General features: G+C 38.0%; 1 protein-coding gene across 4 annotated transcripts in view; it reads left to right on the top strand.

Annotated features, from left to right (window-relative positions):
- PARD3B (par-3 family cell polarity regulator beta) overlaps positions 1-21,244 on the top strand; it is a 447,999-nt gene that overhangs the window by 260,367 nt on the left and 166,388 nt on the right. For 3 of the 4 annotated variants that reach the window (XM_052791531.1, XM_052791533.1, XM_052791534.1), the window contains exons 16-17: positions 4,109-4,129; positions 7,972-8,016. In XM_052791531.1, the coding sequence (XP_052647491.1) occupies positions 4,109-4,129; positions 7,972-8,016 (66 nt within the window). The remainder of the gene's footprint in view (positions 1-4,108; positions 4,130-7,971; positions 8,017-21,244) is intronic. The other variant, XM_052791532.1, reaches the window with a different exon arrangement.

Genomic DNA, 21,244 nt, shown 5'->3' with positions numbered 1-21,244 from the left:
GAGATAATGACAGCACTTTCTGGATCACTGGTAGAGTTCATATCCTGTGTCTTATGGTATATCTTTTGTTTGCCTTGTCTACTTTTATTTTGAACTGGGTGATAAGAGTGCAGCCACCCCTTTCCTTCTGTTGATCCTGGCACCTGACATGTCCACTCAGTTGCATAAATTTTTTTGTTATGGATGTTGGTGTTTGGATATGTTAGCAAAGAAAAGATTCTACTCATACTGTCATTTCAAGAATTTGTGCAGGGCCAAATGAAGTCTGACTTAGAGTGCATGCCTGTACTGAGCAATTCAGACTGCATGCCAAGTTTGGACTTGTGCTTATAGCATAGCATTAAAAATAAGCAAAACAAATTCAAAAATGCTAAAAATTAATGTCATGTTGTCCCTTCCCACTTAAGTGGTACACTTTTTTTGAAACTTAATGGCAGATTGAAAATGAAGAAGAAATCAATGGCTTCTATAGAAGTCATTGGAAGGATGATTTTCCCTTTCCTTTAACAACTTTCTATACACACACATTTTCCCATACATTACCACAGTTGTCTAGAGAAGAATTTCTATATAATAATTCATCAGAATCCATTTTTAGTAGTATCTGTTCTTTCTTTTAGCTGTATTAAAAAGGTAATTTTTGTGAAGAGTGAATGGCAATATGGATTTTTTTTTTTTTAATGTTGTATTGGAAGGTGAAAATCGGTGTGCCCTAACAAAAAGAAAGGAAAGAAGGTGTTTTATTATTTATCTCCAACACCCTTATTTTCCATAAATCTTTATGCACAGGCATGATTTAGGCTATGCATAAATGTACTGTAAAAACTACAGCCATGGGAATTGTATTCAAACACATGAAAGTGTGGCTTGTTTTAACCTGAAGCAATGTGAAATTGAATCATATGAGTATATAGCAATTTTGCTATGTATCAATTCAGGCAAAGTACTGTGTAGATTTATATTTGAGGATGTTGGTATAATAACCCATGACCCAAGGTACTGCTCCACTCTCCCTTTCTTTCCCCATAAAAAGCAAAAAACCATAGATCTTAACTGATTAAGCTCTACAGCCTGAAGAAATGGAAATGTTCTTTACTTGATTTTAAATGTGAGTGAAATATTACTTGCTAAAATATCGTTAGACATACTCAGAGTCCCTTAACCTTGGGGCATATTTATTAAAGGTATCGGCCAATTTATTTATGTATTTAGGAATAATTAGCAAGTGAATATGCAAGATGTGAGGTATGGAGTATTCTGCAAGGAAGCCAATATTTAACTAATGCTAATTTCGTTGTAAGTGAAGGCATGCATTCGATTACAGTTCATACTTTTAAAACACCTCGAAACAAAGAGAAACCAGTGTTTCACATCCAGAAGGATGTGGAAAATGCAGTCAGGATTCTACTAGGTATTAGCTACTTCGTGGTTTGCTCTGAACCAGATTACTGTTATTCTGAGTGTAATTTTGGATATTGAAATAAATATCTCAAACTGTAGCCAAATGAGGACCAGGCAGAGCTAATGGAGATTACTCTTCGATTTAAACAATGTTTTGATTTAGATGCAATTAAAAGAATATGTTTTGGGATGTGCCTAGTGAGAGTTATGGTATTAGTGGGGAAAAAAAGTGGTTTGGTATTTTAAAATCATTATTTTGTTAACCATGTATGTATGAAATATATTTGTCGGGTTGCTTTGGGTGGAAACCAACTTCCGAACTACATTTAGGAGCCAGATAAGTTCATTAGAAAAGTAATGAGGAAATGGAGATGATGGTTACCCAGAATTCTAACAGACCTTTCAATGTTACTGGCTTATAACAGTAATTTAACAAATAATCTCTTGAAGAGAGACTTTTCAAAACCAAAAACGTCATGGGTTTAGGAAAAACTATATTGCTTATAGCTATGATTGTCTTTGAGATCAAGGGCCAAGAGAGATTTTAAAATTATTCTAGCTTATGTCATGAGTAATTTTCTAGTACTGCCAGATTAGATGTATATTTTCTAAAGCCACTCTGCAGAATAAATTTTTAGAAATTAACAGAACGTAGTTTTCTTAGTTTAAATTACTTTCAAATTTCTGTTTGTAAGATCTAGAAGTAGGGAATTGAACAAAATCATTTATTAAGTGATAGAGAGACTGTGAATTGAATTGAGACTGAAATTAGGTTTATTCTGTATGAAAAGAAAGGCTTTTAACAAGGTCAATTCTGTTACTCAGTTTTACACCACATCTGCGTTGACGCAATTGAGGGGAAGGTGGGCTGTGGCATAATGGCAGAAGTGGGCAGGAATATAAACTTTTTGGACTGGTTTTGTAGAAGTCTCCTAAGATTCAAGGAAGCTTGCTATGGAGCAGACTGGGAGCATGATATGAGCTGTGATGATGACAGAGCCAAGAAAATGGTAACACATGGTTGAAGTGGTAGTTTCTTAAGCTGCTTTTAATTTTGAAGTGAGTTGATCTGTTAATGCACTTAGATTATTAAATTGTCAGGGGGAGAAAATAGCAATTAAATTAATGTATAGCTACTATGAGAAAGAAAGTACAGGTGGTAATGAAGTAACTTTTAAGAACACTGTTGTCAATCTGTTCCCTATCAATGTTTTCAACCAGTGAATGACAGATTAAATTAGGAACTTGGGGTTTAACCCTAGGAGTTTGGAAAGTGTTAATGACATGCAGGAGATGTGTAGCAGGGCAGTTGGATCAGTTTTAGCCTGGTACAGTTTCTCTGGAACAGAGGTGAGAGAGGGTTAAAGATGACAACAAATGTGTAAAAGAAGCCATGATGGCCTCAATTAGCAGTGTAACCTTCAAAAATGAGTAGTTGTGCCACTAGAAGAAAGTGAAGAAATTTATATCATGCTGGCTGGGAAATTGTAAACTAATGTTATTTTCTGCCAGAAGAAAACCTTCTATTTAAAGGTAAATGTGTCTAGTGGACAGCATGAACTGTACTGCTGGTTCTTCAACAAGTAGTAGTAATAGTGAATGCAAGCTTAGGCATTTTCATTTTCATGTGCTGACACACAAGATGTATCCCTTGGGGACCTTCTCTGAGTACAATTGAAGTATTCAATCAGTTCTAACAAAATCGTTCTGAAAAACCTAATTAGAGAAAACCTTGTACAGGTGAGAAAAAGAATCCAGAGTCTTGGTTTGGATGTGATTTATTCTTGTCTTTGTGCTGAACAGGGCATCCCAAATGTTGTGTTAGATGCCATTTTGGAAAAGGTTTACCTTTTTTACTGCATAAGTATAATTTATCCTTAGCCCTTGTGCAAGATTTTTGCTACTCTCACTGCTTTTCAACATTGAAGTGAACAGGAATCTATCAAGGACTCATAATCCTTCAAGCATGAGTAGCTGGTGGATAACCAGGTGACCCCAGAACAGGAGAGACGGGGCCCTTGTGAGAAGTTTTACTGTCACTAGAGAGGGGAGGAGGGGGAATTGAAGGAAAATATTTTAAGACAGTGCAAGTTTACCCTTCCTAATATGCACATTTTATTGCTCCTGTAGATTTTGGTATAAAAGCCTGTGGTCTTTGTACGCAGTACTACAGGGCAAACCTAGAACAGCAAGCAGCATTTTCTAAGTGATGGTTGTGAGCAAACATTTGGCACAATTTCTGAGTGATTTATGCCATTCCTAGATGGGGAAATGCTTCACCAAGAAAAAATAAAAATGGCAGGAGAAATATGTCATTGGCACTGTCATTGACTAAAATTAATTGATAATGCAGTGCCTTCATTATGATGAAAGGGCTGGATAAGGTTACAGTTCATCAGAAAAAAACAGTGACCAATTTGTAGCTTTGCTTTATTTTCATGTGTTTATACCATAGAAACTTATGGATTCTAAAACACACAGAAGCATCATTTGTATATGTTGTTTGGGAATACAGACCTTGTTAATTGACTAATGTATAATAAAAAATTTTATATTGGGCTTCCTATAGACTGATAAAGGTATCAGGAAATTTGTTTTCTAGGAAATTCTTTGATGTTTCAGTCTCTCTTCTTATTATTTCTCATTAATTGTAATTTTAATTCTTGTTTGCTTCTTCCTTGTTTCTTTCTTTCTTTTCTGAGTGCAGAACTGCAGCTGGTCTTCAAAGGTACATGTCAGTTTGTCCAGCAGAAATACAAGTAATTTTCACGTGTTTAGAGGATTTTAAGTAGCTCTTAGTCAATGTGCCAAACTGATCCTTCAGAAAAGAGGCATTAAGTTGAATAGTAGTACCCTGTATCTTGTGAATAGTAGTAACTGCTTGTTTTGGGGAAAAATGATATAATGGTAGGTACAGTGATTGAACTGGGCAAAAGGAGGGAAACTGGTTATCATGATTGGCAGCAGCATTGATTTGTGCTTCTCTAAACCATAGTTGGGAAGTAGTTTGTTGACCTTTAAATAAACCCGGACTGTATTTTGATGCAAACTTTGAGGCAGTACAGAAGGCTTGTTGTGTACTAAACCATTGAAAATCATGCATTTCAAATAAAATGGCTACCTTGGTTGTCTTGAGTAGGGCACACAAATGGCAATCAAAAGATTATGTGGAAGGACATGGATGCATTGTTGGGTGCTTTTACTGCTGCTGAACAATGCTACTTACTTTCTTAAAGCAAAACAGCACTCCAGAATATTACCATAGGAAATCCTAATACATTAGATTATTCATGGCATAGAGGGTTGTTTCTTTCTACTGTTTGTTGTGGTTGTTGGCATAGTTTTAAAAAAAAAAAAGATCAGTTGTTTGCTATCAGCTGGAAAGATTTGTTTTAGTAGTATTCCATCTTTCATAATCTGTGGTTTTGCTAGTCCCCCGAATGTCCATGCTTTTATTAAATAGTTGTAGAACTTATGTCACTTTTATTTCAGCAATTACTTTGAGTACTGACAATGAATACGTAACTGGCTTCTGCACTAAAAATGTGGTTCCTAAATGATAGACGTTACTTTAAAAGAGCTAGCATGTTTTGTATTGACGAACATTAATAACTTCATGAACTAACATCCCCTGGAGTTCCAGGGACATTTCAAAATGTGAAGAATTTATTTGATTTACAAGTTAAGGAGAAGTGTCTTCTTGTTTGTGAATGTATTTATACCCTTGCATTGATCCTTCCCAGATTTTTGTTTGAGGTTTGTGTTTACAGTCCCCAAATTAGGTAGTTTCATTTTTTTGAAATATTTTGCATTTAACAATCCTAGTTCAAGAATATTTAGTATTTCTAGTGTCTTCATAGAAATAGTTACAGTTGAAATTTTGTTGTAAATGTTTTCCTGACATATTCCAGTCTGGCACTGCACATTCCCAAGTGTGATCCTCTTGAGCTGAAGTTTTTCACGGTTAGTTGCAATGTAATTACTTTTTGATGTTGCAATAAAAAAATAATTAGAATTCTTTTTTTTACTTGAGTTTTAAGAGTAGACAGTACTTTTTGCCTGTTTAAAGTCTTTCAGGTGCCTTTCTGCAAAGATAGGCCAACACTAGTAGAGTCTTAGAAAAGAAATTTCCACTTAGTTCTTGCTTTTTTCAAAAGCCAAGGAAGATAGCCAGAGAAATACTATTTTTGTCATAACTGAATGATTGCATGAATTTTTAACAACATGCAGAGTAGTGTATTCAAATGCTATTTTGTGGAACAGGACATCTTGTATACTTCTGAAATGAAATCTTCAGTTACAAAGTTTTGAATTTTGGCATACAAATTATTTATCTCCTGTTAGCCTTTTCCTTCTTTCCTGTAGTCTTCTCCTTGTTCCCAGAGGAAACAAGGGGTGGAATGGGATTCTCATGCAATGGACTTGTCTGTGCCACTCATGTTCAGTCTAATGAAAGATGTCCAGCCTAGAAGTGACTGCCTAAGCATAATATCCCATGAAATGAAAAATACCCTGTGGAGGGGCACACATATTTTGCTCAAACTTTGACATAAAACTTTAATTATTGCATTTCCCAATTTTTGTGTGTGTGTGCTTAAACTCATAATGCTAACTTTGTATTCTTGTAAGATTATTTTTCATTTTCTAATCATTTTAGTCTTCCTTTTTTCCCTCCAGTATTAAAATCTAATTTTTGTGTGTGAAGCTGGTGTGTAAAGTATGATTAAGTTAAATGGATTTATCCCTTTTAATAATGTAAAACTTAGTTTCAGGCAAACCAAGTCATCAGCATAATTTTTAAAAAAATACCGTAAACCTTGGTATCTCTGTTTTTTAAAGCTCCTGTGTACTGTAACATAACCTACTCCAAGTAATTATCATATATTATAGTGGTTGCCATTAGTGACTGCTATAATTAATGTTGCAAATCAGTTTCCATTATAATCCCTTGTTTTCACACAGTCATAACTTGTCAAAATACTAACCTTTGGGACTAAAGTTTTCCATGGTGGTTCTGCTTAGAGGTAAATTTGGTGGGAGGGAGGAGGAAAAGGAGGTTGAACTATCCTTATAGCAAATCCTTGTCGGGTCATTTTGCGTTACAGGATCAAACTGCATAGCAAGGAGCTAAATAGTTATTATTTCCAGGGACTAGAAGAAAGGTTAAAGGACAAGGAGTACAGAACTGCCTTGAATTTTGGTTGCACTTCTAATTTTGACTAGTCCAACTGCTATTTTGTTTTGCAGCATCTCCGCATAACACTGCAAACAGTATTAGTCTTACTTTATTAAGATATACATCCCGCAACAAAACTATACTGTGTCAATTTTACTGATAATCAGATGACAATCAGATTACAAAGGTGGAGAAGAGATGGAACGGTCAGTTCTAGATTCATGATTGCAGTTGTAAGTCCCAGTCCTGAATCTGATGCTGGTTTGGGGGGGGGAAGCTTCCCTAAGTGGGGAGGCAATATAAGAAAATATTTACTATGATTATTTTCCCAGTAGTAGCTTCTAAGTGTCAATGACTACTGCACTGTTCTTTCCTGGGTAGAAAATAGCACATTCCTGTATCATTGCAGATAACCTTGTATGTAAACTTTTTATGGTGACCACTATGCGAAGCTTGTGTAAGTTCCCATTTATAGTATTTTTGGTATGAGTGGACAATTTATTTTATCGTATAAAGAGATCACGTTTTAAGGCATAATATAAGGGAGTGCTTGGGCAGGCAGAGTTGAAGGATAAGCTTTCAACGTAACATTCATTTCCTGTGCTTGTTTTATCATCCCTAACGTTACATTAGCACCGTTTCTTTGCATAGAATTCATTTTAAGAAATGGTGATTGGTTCTTGCCCTCAGCCCTCTGGGAGAGTATTTTAATTAGTTTCTTGAGATATATGATAATAAACTGAAGTACAGTTACTGAAGAAAAATTACAGTTTTTGCTACATTCAGAATTTGTTCCTCCACTAGTCTGCCTGCAAACTGTTACTACTGTAAACATCTTTCTTTATAAGATGTTGTGAAATACTACAAAGGTACAATTTACAGGTAAAATAAAATAAATCATAACATACAAAAAAGCATAAGCCTTCCAAAAGATCAGTTTTTGGGAGACCTCATTGTCTGCAGAGAGGGTCCTGTGAGTCAGTGAGATGTCTTGCAGATGGGAAGGTTTCCACATCTGGATTCTTTTTACATTTGAAGTCTTTGATCTGAAAATGTTACAACTCTCCTATGCCCTGTGATTTGTCTGGCAAGATGAGTTATTTACAAATGCAATTGCTCTTCTGACAACTCAGTTTTGAGTGTGTAAGTGCTGAGGTCCTGATCTGTAACCCACAAGGACTGCTGGTAGTCCTTTTATTGGTTTCAGTGGGCTTTGATTCAGATATTTGGACTTTGAAGCACCCCAGGTGGATTGGGTAAAAAAAGGCTTTTTACAAATGATTCTAATTTAAAGGATTAGGATGCTATGTGTCTGAAATAATTTGACAGTGTTTCAAAGGCTTGTGAATTCAAGTAAGTTTCTGATCTTTGTTTCTTTTCTCTTATTCCTCTAGTGGCAGATGAAAGCAAAGTTGGTTTGTTGGCCGGACACAAATCAGGTAAGCTGTTCTCCTATTTTGGAGGAAAAGTCAGCAACTTGAAAGTAGTATGGGCAGTAAATGAAATCAGCTTACAGAAACTGTGGTGACTAAGAGAGTTGCAAATTAAGGCATTACTTTGTATGCACTGACTCCAAGTTGTACAATGATGAATTAGGGATTGTTCTTTGCCAGACAGTGTATGTAGCTGAGTCATTTGCAGGAAGAGCTGTAACTTTATTTTTCAGTGCAGGTGGTGTAAACTGAAGAAGATGCCCTTTCAAATAAGGGCAAATGCAAGGTGTCTTGTGGAATGTGGAGACTTAAACGATATACATTTTGAAAAATGTAAATATTTCTTGCTTTTTTTCCTTGCTCTGACTTCTACTTCCATTACCCGGAATATTGAAGATAACACTAAAAAAATTCTACAGATTAAAAAAAAGAATGTCAAAGCTTTTCCTTTCATTGTTCTTGTGCAGTAGAAATAATTTGTTTTTTCTTAAACTTTTCAGGCCATAGTAATAATAAAAAAAAAAGAGTCCATACTGCTGTCATTACTGTACCTACTTATTAAATAAGTTCTGCAAACTACACCATGGGACTGTACAATTTGCAGTTCTTGTATTAAAAGAACTTCCAAGGAAATGTCACATAATATTGTAATTTTTCACAAGCCGTGAATAAGCTGACATAAGAAACCTTAAACTTTCCAGAAAACTCAAGTTATTCAGCAGGCTCTTCTGATGTTAGAAAACCCTGAAGCTTCAGGCTGCCCCTTTGTAGCATGATTGCATGTTGCCTTTTTCCAGTCCTTAGATAGAATTAAAAAGCTGAATTCATGTAAAGGAAGGTAAACTATGATATTCCTGATTGTTTATGGTATTCCTTCTCTGTGCAACTGAGTGTCCTCCTTTAGTTCTCTGGTGTAGATTTTCCTTAACTGAAGACTTAGTAGACAAACTCTTTTCAAATTTTTCTGGCATCTTTCCTAAGTCTGTGAACTTCTTGGATTCTCTTTCTGAATCAGGGGGTAGTTCATAAGTCTGGTAACATTATCACTCCTGGGGAGAAAAAAATTCTTTCAACTTTTTGTTTTGGGAATGTGAAAGCTTCAAAGAAATGATCTTGTCAACTTGAAGAAGCTAGGGGTGTTGTCCTTGGGTTTTTTCCTGTGCAGAAAAATTACTACAAACATTGCAACATCATGCAGTTTTCCAAAGATCAGTGGAATTCACTGCTATCAAAGAATATTGGAGGGAAACTTGGTGAGATCATAACTCTTTGGCAATCAGTTGTTATAGGTACATGAAGCTTTATAATATCACTTTTAGCAGCATTTGATCTTTCTTCTGCACACTTCTCCAGATTCTTGAAAACCGTGGCTTTGAAAAGTTTTCTATTTGAAGATACCTACAAATTTTATATGAAAATGTGGACCCATGCTTATTGAACTTTGGCTTGTTTGCTTTACTTATCCTTCATAGACCTCTTACAAGTACCTAAGATCTTTTTTCATAGACTAAAGTCAGTGGTCAACAGATCACCTAAGGAATAGATAGAAAGATCCTACAGGTTGTTTCTTTTTTTCCCCTTCAGAATAAAAGGAGCTAGCTAACTTCTGAGAAGATTGGAGTGTAAATGATTTTTCTTGGTTCTGACCACTTTAAATACTGTTCAATTACTGTTGAAAAATGTTTCTCCCCTCTCTGTTCCATTTCCTAACCCGTCATAAAGAGAAATCAAGCTGCAGTTTCAGCTTTCTCATTGTTCCATTCAAATATTTATTTTAAAGGTTTGTTCAAGAACATGGTGTTCTTTCTCTCTGGTCTCTTTTTACTGTATGCTTTTTGGAATTATATATCATATATGCATTTTGCTGGCATTCAGTCACATCACAGAACTCTTGTTTTAACATAATTCATTGTGCTGCCTTCCTATAGGTACCTTTTTTAAGAACATGCCAAGAGAGACATTACAGCTGCTGGTGCTGGGAGCAACACACCGTTATTTTCTTATTGCAGAATGAAGAGCTTCCATCCTATTCTAGCCTTCAGGAAATTAAACATATTTCTCTACAGAATTAATTATCACCTACTAACAATCAATGCAATTATCGCTTCTCTCCTTCAACATGACTTGTTCTATGAAATATGCAGTTGAGTGATTCTCTCTAGGGAAATATCCTTTCTATTCCTTCTGGGGCAGTGACTCTTCAAGGATTTAGTCTCAGCTTTTGGTATAGCTACTGTATCCCTCGCATATTACATGTTACTGAGCAGCAGCAGGAGTTAGTAGTGTGTATTCATTTCAAAAAGCATTATCACAATTCTGCAGAAGACCAAGGCATTAAAAGGATCTGTAGCTTGTAGCCCCATCTTTCTGTGTTTTTATATATTGCACCCACAAACAGCAGTTCCTTTTTTTTTTTTCTTTTTTTTTTTTTTTTTTTTTTGTTTCCTTAAAAAGTAGATTTGATTTTTAGAAGCATGCCTGGACACATCCTGAGCTTGTAAGCATGTACTATGGGAAGACAGCTGGAAACTTGTTCCTGTATTTCATCCTCACAGAAATGCATCTGTGAATTCTGGTTCTCATAGCTGGCCTGTCCTTCATCCTGACGGATTGAAGACTCCTGCAGTGCTTACAGGTGTTCTTAGTGTTGCAAATGTTTTCCACAATACCAATGGCAAAAGCACTGGAGTGCTGTATTGATGCAGCCTACTTGGCCGTTTCTGGAAAAGACCAGAGTTCAGAGTGTGTGTGTGTGTGTAAGGCATGTTCTCTGAATCCTCTAAGGAGGATTTTGTCCTCTGTAAGCTTCCTGTACACTCAACAATGGTGTGTCTGCATTCCCTAAACTCAATTCCAACAATGAGAATGAGAAGCAGACAAGTGGTGCCTCTATCGTAAAGCAGAGAAGATCCCTGTAAAATCACAAAGGTGAAAAATCAGCAAACTTTAGCTCAGTTTTCCATGAACTCTTAGCTTTTTAGAAAAGCAATTCCAGGATGGCTAGGAGGATACCCTTCAACAAGGAATGGCAAGACTGTGGTACATCACGTATAATCAGATTTATATCAAATACTGAAAGTACTGGATTCTTTGTAGCTATTTTTATTTTTTTCTGAAATTCTTTTTTTGTGTTCTGATTTACTGCTTAGAACACTTTTAGTATGTATTGACTGTCTGCTGAGGTCTCTGCTGACACAGCTCTTTCAGATGATGCAGTGCTGGAGAAAAGCTGATGAGTTTCTTTATAAGCTCTGACATATTAATTAGCAAAATGGGCAAAAAAGCTTTCCTATTTTTATTTTAATGTCACTAAACCATGCTTTTGGCTGGGGTTATGTTTCAAGACAGTTTTGAGACAAGATGAGTTGAAGATCTTATTTTCTTGCTGGCTGCTATGTGAGGAACATGTGACTGGGCTATGGATTAGTGCCGGCAAGATTGATACAGGGGGTAGCTCTGTTACCAGGCTGAATTTGAATTGATGCTATATGGCAAGAGACAGGGTTAGGACCTGAGTAGGAAAAGGCCCATTGGTATAGTTTGAAGGATGCTTCTGGTCAAGTTCTGCCCCTTACTGTTAATTTTGCTGACAGTGCAGTGACCAGGTTACTGTTCAGCCTGTGGGTAGGATTAGTATTCTGGGAAAGAAGGCTTGAAGTGGTAGGTGTACAGCTAAATCCTGCAAGGTCAGGGGCTTTGAGTTCTGAGTCCCAACATGCATGGTAGACCTCCAGTCTCTACTGCTTTGTGTATGGGTAACTGAGTTGTGGTTAAACTGGGATTCAGACTGGGACTGGAGATAGTTTGGAATAAGGTAGGTTAAAGGTTTTCTTGTATCTCTGCATCCTTTAACGCCAGGATGTATTCTGCATTAAATATATTTTACTGAGGTTTCATTAAGGCTAGGATGAGGATTAAGATTATGGTTTAGGACACAGAAGTGGTTGAAAAGTTAGGCTTATTGGCAGATTTTATATGGCCCACTGGAATAGCATATGGAAAGTGCAACAGATTAAGCTTCATTGTTACCTTCAGGAAAGCTCTCCAGCCTATGGCGAAAGCCATGGTTGCATTGGTTGGTGAAATAAGTCTATGAGATGCTAAGGTTGCATCTATATGAGTGTAAGCTGAATGTCCCCTTTGGTTTTAAAGTTGAGTGGCACAGGATGATCCCCATCTGTGCTCTGAGCCTCTATTGTAAGATACCTTCAGGTTGCCTCTGAAAGCTGTGCCTGGTATACCCTAACTCCTGAACCATTTCTAGGAATTGTTTGTGAGAGCAGAAGAGCTGTTATAACACTTTTGTAGTGTAGATGATAGCATTCTAGTGAACTCAGGTGTGCCCAGTCACTGCTAGCTAAATTTGCAAATATAAACATAACCTGTGATTTCCAGAACTCAAGCTTACTTTTTTGCAGGGACAAAGTAGGGTCTGGTGCAGGCAGAATCCAGTGTGTTGAAGTTTGTTCTGGTAAAAGTGTGAATAATGGCTAGGCTAAGCTTATTGCTGCAACTTGAGTTCAGACTTGGAAGGGCAGACAAAACTGGAGAACTTTTTTTTTTTTTTTTTTAACTGGAGGAATCGTGCAAAGGTTGAGATATTGGAACACCAGCAAAATCCAGTGGTTTATGCATGCTTATGAGCATGCTTATGAGTACAAGACTTTCTTTTAATCAAGGATTTTGTTGGGGGTTAATAGTGGGGTTAGCAAGGACTACAAAAAGCTTAGTGGATGCTGGTAGGCTTGTTTGAGACTGGTGCCATTGTAGCAAGATGGGCTTCTGTTTTGCTTTTGATTTCCAGGTAAACACAATTATGTCAAAGAGCTGCGTAGGGAAGCGATGTTCTCCTCTCCTCGTGCCAGATCTCATAATTTTATTAAACAAGCCTTCTCGCTGCTGTAGATGTCATTAAAGCTGAGCTTTTCAAAGGGGGCATTGGGTTTAGTACTGAGTTCATAAGGATTTATATAGTAACTAGATCCACAGTAGAAAAGACTCATGTAAATGGCTGAGCTGCCTGGCGTATGCAAATGAAGTGCCTGTCCAAACAAAGACCTTACCACTATGTAACTGAAAGCATGTGGCATATAGAATCTGACACTTGTCTCTGCATTTGTGAGAGGAGAAAAAAGGTTGATTTGAGTTCATTTTACTTCTCTGATAGTAAGAGTGTAATACTTGGCTGCGTCAATCATTCTTGCAAGTGTGAAGAGGAATTGCCTACTTTGCAGACTGCAGTATACCTTAGCAATACCAATGTAGCCTAACCTAACCTATATATCTTGGCTTGGGTACTGGAGGCAAGCAAACAGTGGCAGCACTGGAAGCTGTGCAATGTGATTTTTCCCTTAGTTTAGCCAGTGTAGTGCTTGGTGCTATTTCAGTTTGACACAAAAACAAATGCAAGTATCTTCTATGATGCTTCAGTACACCATATTACCCATAACGCATGCCTCTGAGCTTTGAATCGTTAAGCTATGGGTTAACTTTGATGCTTAACTGCTGGGAATACTTTCTGCAAGATTTTCATTCTTTTACTGTTACCTTCACTTTGGGCTTCTCTCCCTGGATGATTATTTTCTGGTGGTGGTATTATTATTATTATTATTATTATTATTATTACTACTATTACTACTATTACTATTATTACTATTATTATTACTATTAACTTGGATTATGGTTCTCCAAGCAAGTGTTTCTTGGACCGTATAGTTCCAAATAAGTTGTCATCTGAGAATCTCTATTGACTCATGCTGCCAAGAAACAAAAAATAAGATGCCTTTTTCCTGCAGGTCACTTACAGAGTTAATGTTTTCTTCTATACTTACATCTGGTAAGGTCTAAAGTCAAAGATGTTACATTGAATCTATTATATTCTTGGGGTTTACAAGGATTTCTAGTCCAAAAATTAAAATGCTTAGCTTTCATTGAATCTCTGCCTGCTGTTGGTTTTTTTCTTATCTTCAAACACAGCTTGTCTAGTGAAACTAGGATGATACATTAATTTACTTAGTACTCTATGCCAGTATGGCTTTACTACCCTTTTTTTAGTGGATTTTATTTTTTAAGTTTTTTGGTTTTGGGGTTTTTTTTAATATGTATAATAGTTTTCATGTTACAGATTGTTCTAACCACCTACATTGGTTAGAGCTGGGAGTGGCGGTGGGGGGGGTGTTTAACACTGCCTGGTTTCACAAGAACCGAAACTATGCTGTGAGCAAGCCTATGGGACAGGACAGCACAATATTGAACTGCTGGGCTGCAGGATTTTTTCATGTCATAATGGTCAAAGTCTGGAAGTCTGTAGGAATAAATCCTGAGCCTCCAGCTTCCATGAGCTAACTCTTAAGAATTATTGTTGAGAAAAATGCTTTTTTTTAACTTCATCTAATATTTAGAGTGCTAAATATAAAGTATGAACGTTTAGTTGGAAGAACTTTCATTTATCTGTTGGAACTTCATGTATTTTAGTATTTTAACCTGTTGGACATAGGGAAGTGTATTGAAACAAGATGAAAACAAAATTAGAACTCTTGCCAAGTTCTGATTTTTTTGTTTGTTTGTTTGTTTTTGAGCAAGAGAAGCTCAAACTGGACATTCCAGATATTGATTATTTTTAAGAGGCTATTAAAAATGGGACTGATACAGCAATGTCTCTCTTTCTCCCCACACCACCACCACCAACCCCCTATCAAATTGTATGTATTTCTGCACGGGAAGTTTGATTTTTCACTGACTCAGGAAAAAAAAGGCTGGACACTTATCAGTTCCTCTGCTTCAAACAATTATTCTAAATTAACAGAATTTGCTATATTGTTGAATTTGAGTGAAAAGCAGTTTGTTGGTCAAAATGTCTTCTGAATGCCAGGCTGGCAGTCTTTACAGTCCCCTTTGCCTGCCAGGCCTATGTGGCTGATAAACAGCTCTCATGGATAACCTAGTTAGATGGTTTTCCCCTACAGAGGGAAACAGGCTCTCATTTTTACTCTGAGAAGAATCATTTTATGCCCCCAGTAACTCACCAGCTGTAACTATTCCTTTGACAGCTTTTTCTTCTTGTTTTTGAAGACTTTATTAGCTATGTGATGATGATTGTTGTGGCCCCTTTTTTGTTAGGTCCTGAGAAAGTCATCTGTTGATAAAAATCCCTCACTTGAGGGTGTGGTTTGATGTTAACGATGTTGATCTAAAAGCTTGCTGCTGCTGAAAAAGGCAGTCTTAGTCACCATACCTCCTACCCGCAGCTGCCTGGTTCCCATTACTACTTCTATTCCAGCCCCACAGTTTTGCTGGTGAGATGGTTGAGAGCGCTAAACCAGCCAAAAACTAAAACAAGACAGACAGAAGTGAATAGTGCTGGGCTTATCTCCTCGAACCATTCGAGAGAGACAAGCTTGCATGCCAGTAGAAGGGAAACTCAGCAAGCAGATGGATGTGAGAACTGTGGCTTTCAGAGGCAGCTGTCTTATTAAATCACCTTATCTGCCATGTCATACCATATCCTTATTAAATTCAAATGCCAAACTTACATAGATTGTTTTACTTGCCATGGATAAAATTACTTTCCCAGTGGCAGGAGCAGGGAACAAAAAATGGCAATAAACCTCTGCAAACTGAAGAAGAGCATCCCTGCTGTCTCATCCTTGAATTGCAAGAATCTTTTCTTAAATCACTTATTGACTTTGATTTTATGAATTCTTTGTGTTCTGTGACTGGCTCTTAGTGTGCATTGTATTAAGATATGGCAGAGCAGTGCCCACTGATCTTTCTTTGAACTACAGTCATTAAAGTGAATAGATCTGATCTGCTGAGAACAATAACAAACTTGCAGGAGAAACCCATTTCCCTCTGTTTTTATGTGAGATTTAGGATCTAGAGCAGAGCTGAACATAGGCCAACTGCAGCGTGGATGCAAATTCAAGGGTCTGTGATTGAGGTTTTATAACATAGCATAGTTGATTTAATGTTTTCCTGTCTCCTGAAGAGCATCCCATGATACCCTTGTATTCATAAATGCCTAACCATACATTTCTGCCCCCTTTCTCTCTATGCCAGCATTATTATTCATATAATTCCGTGATGAGCTGTTGTGGGGAGCTAACCTAGCAGAAAAAAATAATTCTACAAAAAAGAATAGTATTCTTCTGGTTTAGCCAAGGGAGCAAGAAAAAGAAAGTTCAGGAGAAGAGTGATTTTGTAACTGACAGTTTTTGATCCCAGGATCAGCCTAAGCTGAAGGAAGTTGACTGGGGTGGAGGGGATAGACAGACACATCTGAGGGAGAAAATGTGGATGAAAGAAGATTTGCAGATCTTCAGATATCTTTGTGCTGGAAGAAAGGAAGTGGGGGAGCAAGTTTGAGTGTCTGTTTCTTGTCCTGAAGACTAAACTGAAAGTGAGTTTCTGAGAGGTTTGTTTAATGGCCAGTGAAACTTGGGTTTGTGTATTTTTGACTGTGTGATGTTACTTGCTGTTAAAGGGCTATGGCTGTCTTTTAGCTTTGTTTGGGCTGCTACACTCTGGGTCTCATCCTGTCCTAAGGAGTGAGAGAAGATTGAACAGTCCTTGGGAGCAGCTGAGTCTGACACGCAGGGAGAAGCTTTCATAAGTGCCAGATGGAGTGAACAGCAGCTCAGACAGAAAGGACAATTTTCCTTAAGAATCACAGGGACTGGGTAAGGTTGCTTTCAGTCCAGCTGATCACAGAAAGCTGCTGAACCAGAGAACAAATGACCCTGTAAAAGCGTAAGTTGAGCAGAAGCTTTTATTTCACTCTGTCTCACCCAGCAAATGTGAATTTTCTGTGCTACAGACGTGTAGTAAAACAACCCTAGCTTCAACAGCAAAGCCCTTTCCATGTTCCCACTTTAAGAACAAAAGTGCATGCACATCTCCCAGAAAGTTCTGAACAACTTGGACTTCTCTGTGAAGGAAGCTGGTGCCCTAAAAAGAGTACCAAAGGTAGATATTTCAATTTGACCCCCATGAAATAAAACTTAAGAGTTCCTGGAAAAAGGAGCTATACAGAGCGCTCCTGTGAATGCATAGCTAGGGAAATGCCTGCTAAAGCTGCGATATTATGTTTATTAGAGCAAGATGCTGGAGTGTGATCCTGTGTGCTAGGGTTGCCTCATTTTTACAGGGGGGTAAACTTGGAGTGGCAAGTCTGCATGGCAGTAATGATGGCCTTTTCTGAGAGGAGAAACCTGGTCTGGCAGATATCCAAACTGCCGTCTTCAAAAATAACCGATAGAGGTGAAAGATTTACTTCTTTTCCATCACATCTCAACAATATGGGAATTATGTGTTACCCAGTATGAATTGTTGGCAGCCAGGGATTGCAAACCAACAGCCTTTTTCCTTGGGGAGCATTTGTTGCTCCAGGAGCAGAGAAAGGGGCAGGAACTTTGTTTAATGTGACCTGGGAATTTTCATGCTCAGCAGTTAACTGATGTTATAGCTCCCTTATGATACAGAAGTGGGAGAAGTGACTAGGAAGAAATAAAACCCCAACACACAAGAATTTTTTCCAGCCAAGACACTCATACATTCATATTTCTTCTACCTCCTTTTTTTTTCCCCTCTTTAATTTCCTGAAGTGATTCTGAGCATATTGTTATATTAACTGAGGCCTGGGGGCAGGGGCAGTGTTTCGATGTTCACACTTCGTAGTTGCTGTTTGTCCCCCTGGTCAGTATTGCTGAATATTGTTCTGAGCAGGTGTCCTAGTTTCAGCTGGGGTAGAGTTAACTGTCTTCCTAGTAGCTGGTACAGTGCTATGTTTTGAGTTCAGTATGCGAAGAATGTTGATAACACTGATGTTTTCAGTTGTTGCTCAGTAGTGTTTAGACTAAAGTCAAGGATTTTTCAGCTTCTCATGCCCAGCCAGCCAGAAAGCTGGAGGGGCACAAGAAGTTGGCGCAGGACACAGCCAGGGTACCTGACCCAAACTGGCCAACGGTGTATTCCATACCATGGGACGTCCCATCTAGTATAGGAACTGGGAAGTGGGGGTGGGGAATCGCCGCTCGGGGACTAGCAGGGTGTCGGTCGGCAGGTGGTGAGCAATTGCACTGAGCATCATTTGTATATTCCAATCCTTTTATTATTGCTGTTGTCATTTTATTAGTGTTATCATTATCATTATTAGTTTCTTCTTTTCTGTTCCATTAAACCGTTCTTATCTCAACCCACGGGTTTTACTTATTTTCCCGGTTTTTCTCCCCCATCCACTGGGTGGGGGAGGAGTGAGTGAGCAGCTGCGTGGTGCTTAGTTGCTGGCTGGGGTTAAACCACGACAGCAGGATTCAGTGAAGCAAGTCAAGAGAGTATTAAAAACCCCACAATATTCAAGTAGTATGAAATGAAATGAAGTGAATGCATCCACTTACTGTAAGGCCAGCTAGTATTGACATAAGTGGTCATCTTTCTGTGGTAAATGCATTGTCTGTGTCAGCTTGCAGTGGACTGAAGGAGAGGCATGCCTGCAGAAGTCTGTATCTGTTGTACGCTGAAATTCTCTCTCTAGTAAATGGTGTGGTGCTGGCATGAGTTATCAGTTGTAGGCTGTTTGGGGCATGCATTCTCTTCCTGAGACCTGGTGACACTTTTCCCTGTGACTCTGTGCTGAGCCTGCCAGATTTCATGTCTTCGCTGAAAGTTTCTGCTTTGAGTTGGAGCTTCCTATTGCCTTGTATTCCAGGTTGTTTCTGACATGAGGGTAGGAGAGCTTGTAAATATGGTTAATGTGTCAATATGAGGAGTGCTATATCAGGCAGGAATAAAGCTTTCTCTGAAAGCAGAAGCAGTGTAACTGTTAGTGCAGAATTTCACACAGGATAAAAGATACTGCAATTCTGCAAAGTGGTTATTGGGACTCGAGATCTTGGCATCTCTGGATCCTGGAATATCATGCCCAGTAAGAATCATTACTAAATCTGAAGTGATTGGAGATGGCAAAAAAAACACAAAAGCTGGCATTAACCTTAATCAAAGAATAAGAAATAGTAACTTTGAAGTTTGAAGAAGCTAAATTTGAAGTTTGAAGAATGTAAAGGATTTGGTGTGCTTTTTATTGGAACTGTGAGATTCAAATTAAGGCACGGCAGCCAGCAAAACAAGTTCAGTGTTTAAAATCCTGGGGACCTCTTGCTGTATGTTGATCTTTAAATTGGAGAGTTTCTCCGGTGATGGTACCTGAACAGATGGCTCATGAAAGTGCCTGCATGACTGATAGTAAGCTGGTTTCCTTCGTGGAACTCCCCCCTTGGCCCTAAGAAAAAAGCTGAAAACAGCAAGTGGATCCATCAGGTCTCCTGCGTTTTTATGGCCTTATAAAGCTCTTCAGTCATCAGCCCTTTAGCTGGTGAGAGCCAGGCTGCATCCATTTCAGAAAGCAAAATGAGTTGCCTCAGACTGCATCTCCTGTAATTGAAGAGAAAGTGCCGATACCATTCTAACACCCCTGAGTAACATTTACCATGCTCTGCAGTTAGAACTGGAGTCACAGCCTTCCTGCCAGTCTTTTCTCTGACTATGGGTTTCATGTTCCTTCAAGCACAATTTGCACATTTTTCAAGCTTTGTGGTGAATGATCTGCAGATGTTCAGGAAAGACCTTCAGAATACTAGGTACTGAAAAGTTGGCTGTGGTCAGTGTTGGCAGCTACTGTCGTTCTTTTAGTTACTTGTTGTGACCAAAGAGACCAACAGCCACTGCCTAATGCCTCATTTGATTAATCCTTTCCCTCCAGGAACTGGGTTTTTGCTGGGCATAATATTCAGTGCTGGCAGTGGCTATCCTGAAGTCATTGGTGCCAAGGAGTTAATGAATTTGGAGAGCTTCCCAGATAATACATCTGGCCTTCTAACTTACATATTGGAGTATGAAGTATGAGATGTAGAAAGAAGAACACTGAACTAAATTGAGCTACTGGCTGAAGAGGGGAAGGGGACACTTTTCTTTTTTTAAACTAGTTGATTGAAAGTTAAAAATGATGTCGCCCCACAGAAGATTTAACTGTTGTGGTTTTGTTTGGGTTTTTGTTTGGTTGGTTTTGTGGGGGTTTTTTGTTGTTGGTTTTTTTTTTTTCTTAATTTTGTAATGTTATGTATTTGCCAGTTACGTTACCTTCTAAGGCTTGAATATAGACAGGGAAGCATTTATAATTCTCCACTTTGAATGATTCTTCTCCTTCATTTTTTCTTTTGAAGTCCCATCATGTTGCCATGTCAATAAGAAGGATTTTGAGGGTAGCTACCAGTAATTGGTATTTCTAGTCCAGCTCACTTCTGGAATAGTATCTTATACAGTGTTTGCCTTCCATAACATTTGAAATAAGATTTTATTATTTTATTAAAATGGGTTGCTGGCGCAATTTATTAATACACATCTTTGTGTAATAAAAGCTGTGCAGAGCAATATGGTTCAGAAATTAACTTTGAAGAACAGAATTACATTGCTATTTGTATGTCTCATGAAACAGCATTATTTTTAGTGGGTCTTTCAGTACAACAGTGCTACTTAGCACTTACCTACACAGCACTCCAAAAGTACCCAGAATATCATCCCTAATTAAGTGTCCTACTGAAATGTTTTCTTCTGACCTAAGAGCAGAGTGGGAGAGTTTTTCTGTACATAGCAGTGGCAACCCAAATGGAAATCATTTCATAGAAGAGTAGAAAGCACTTCCTTGAGTTACCATCGACTACCAGCACATACTTTTCCTCCTACCTCAGGGAATGGCACCGTGCTGCCCTTTCAAAACATACGAGCTTCTCTAGTGTTTACCTTTTTTTCTGCCTGATGTCTTGATAGGTGAAATTTCTCATTGGCCTTAAATTAGTCTTGCATGGGTGATGTAGTTTCCAATCATTTCATTTTTGTCTATAAGTAATAAGTATAATGATTGTTATCTAAACCCTATGAGTGAACAGAAGATCCCTATTGACATGAGACCAAGCTTATTTATGTTTGGTTGGTTTTTTCTAAAGAAACTTAAATGCTGATTTTTATTTTTTTTTCCCCAAATACTCGGGCACCTATACTGAGGCTATTTTATATCTAATTCCTGTCCTTTTAGTTCTTCACCTTCTGTTGTGAAAATCCTTAATTTAATCCTTCCCTCCTTTTCAAGCTGGGCCTTATATATAAAGGAAGCCTTTGTGGATTGGATATCTGTCTGGGAGGGGAGCAAATCTGTGACCTGAAAGCTTCACCTCCAGATTTTCAA

This window comes from Harpia harpyja, chromosome 7 (assembly GCF_026419915.1).
Source record: "Harpia harpyja isolate bHarHar1 chromosome 7, bHarHar1 primary haplotype, whole genome shotgun sequence".
NCBI lineage: Eukaryota > Metazoa > Chordata > Aves > Accipitriformes > Accipitridae > Harpia > Harpia harpyja.
The sequence above is the reverse complement of the archived record's forward strand: the minus strand, read 5'-3'. Positions and strand labels throughout refer to the sequence as shown.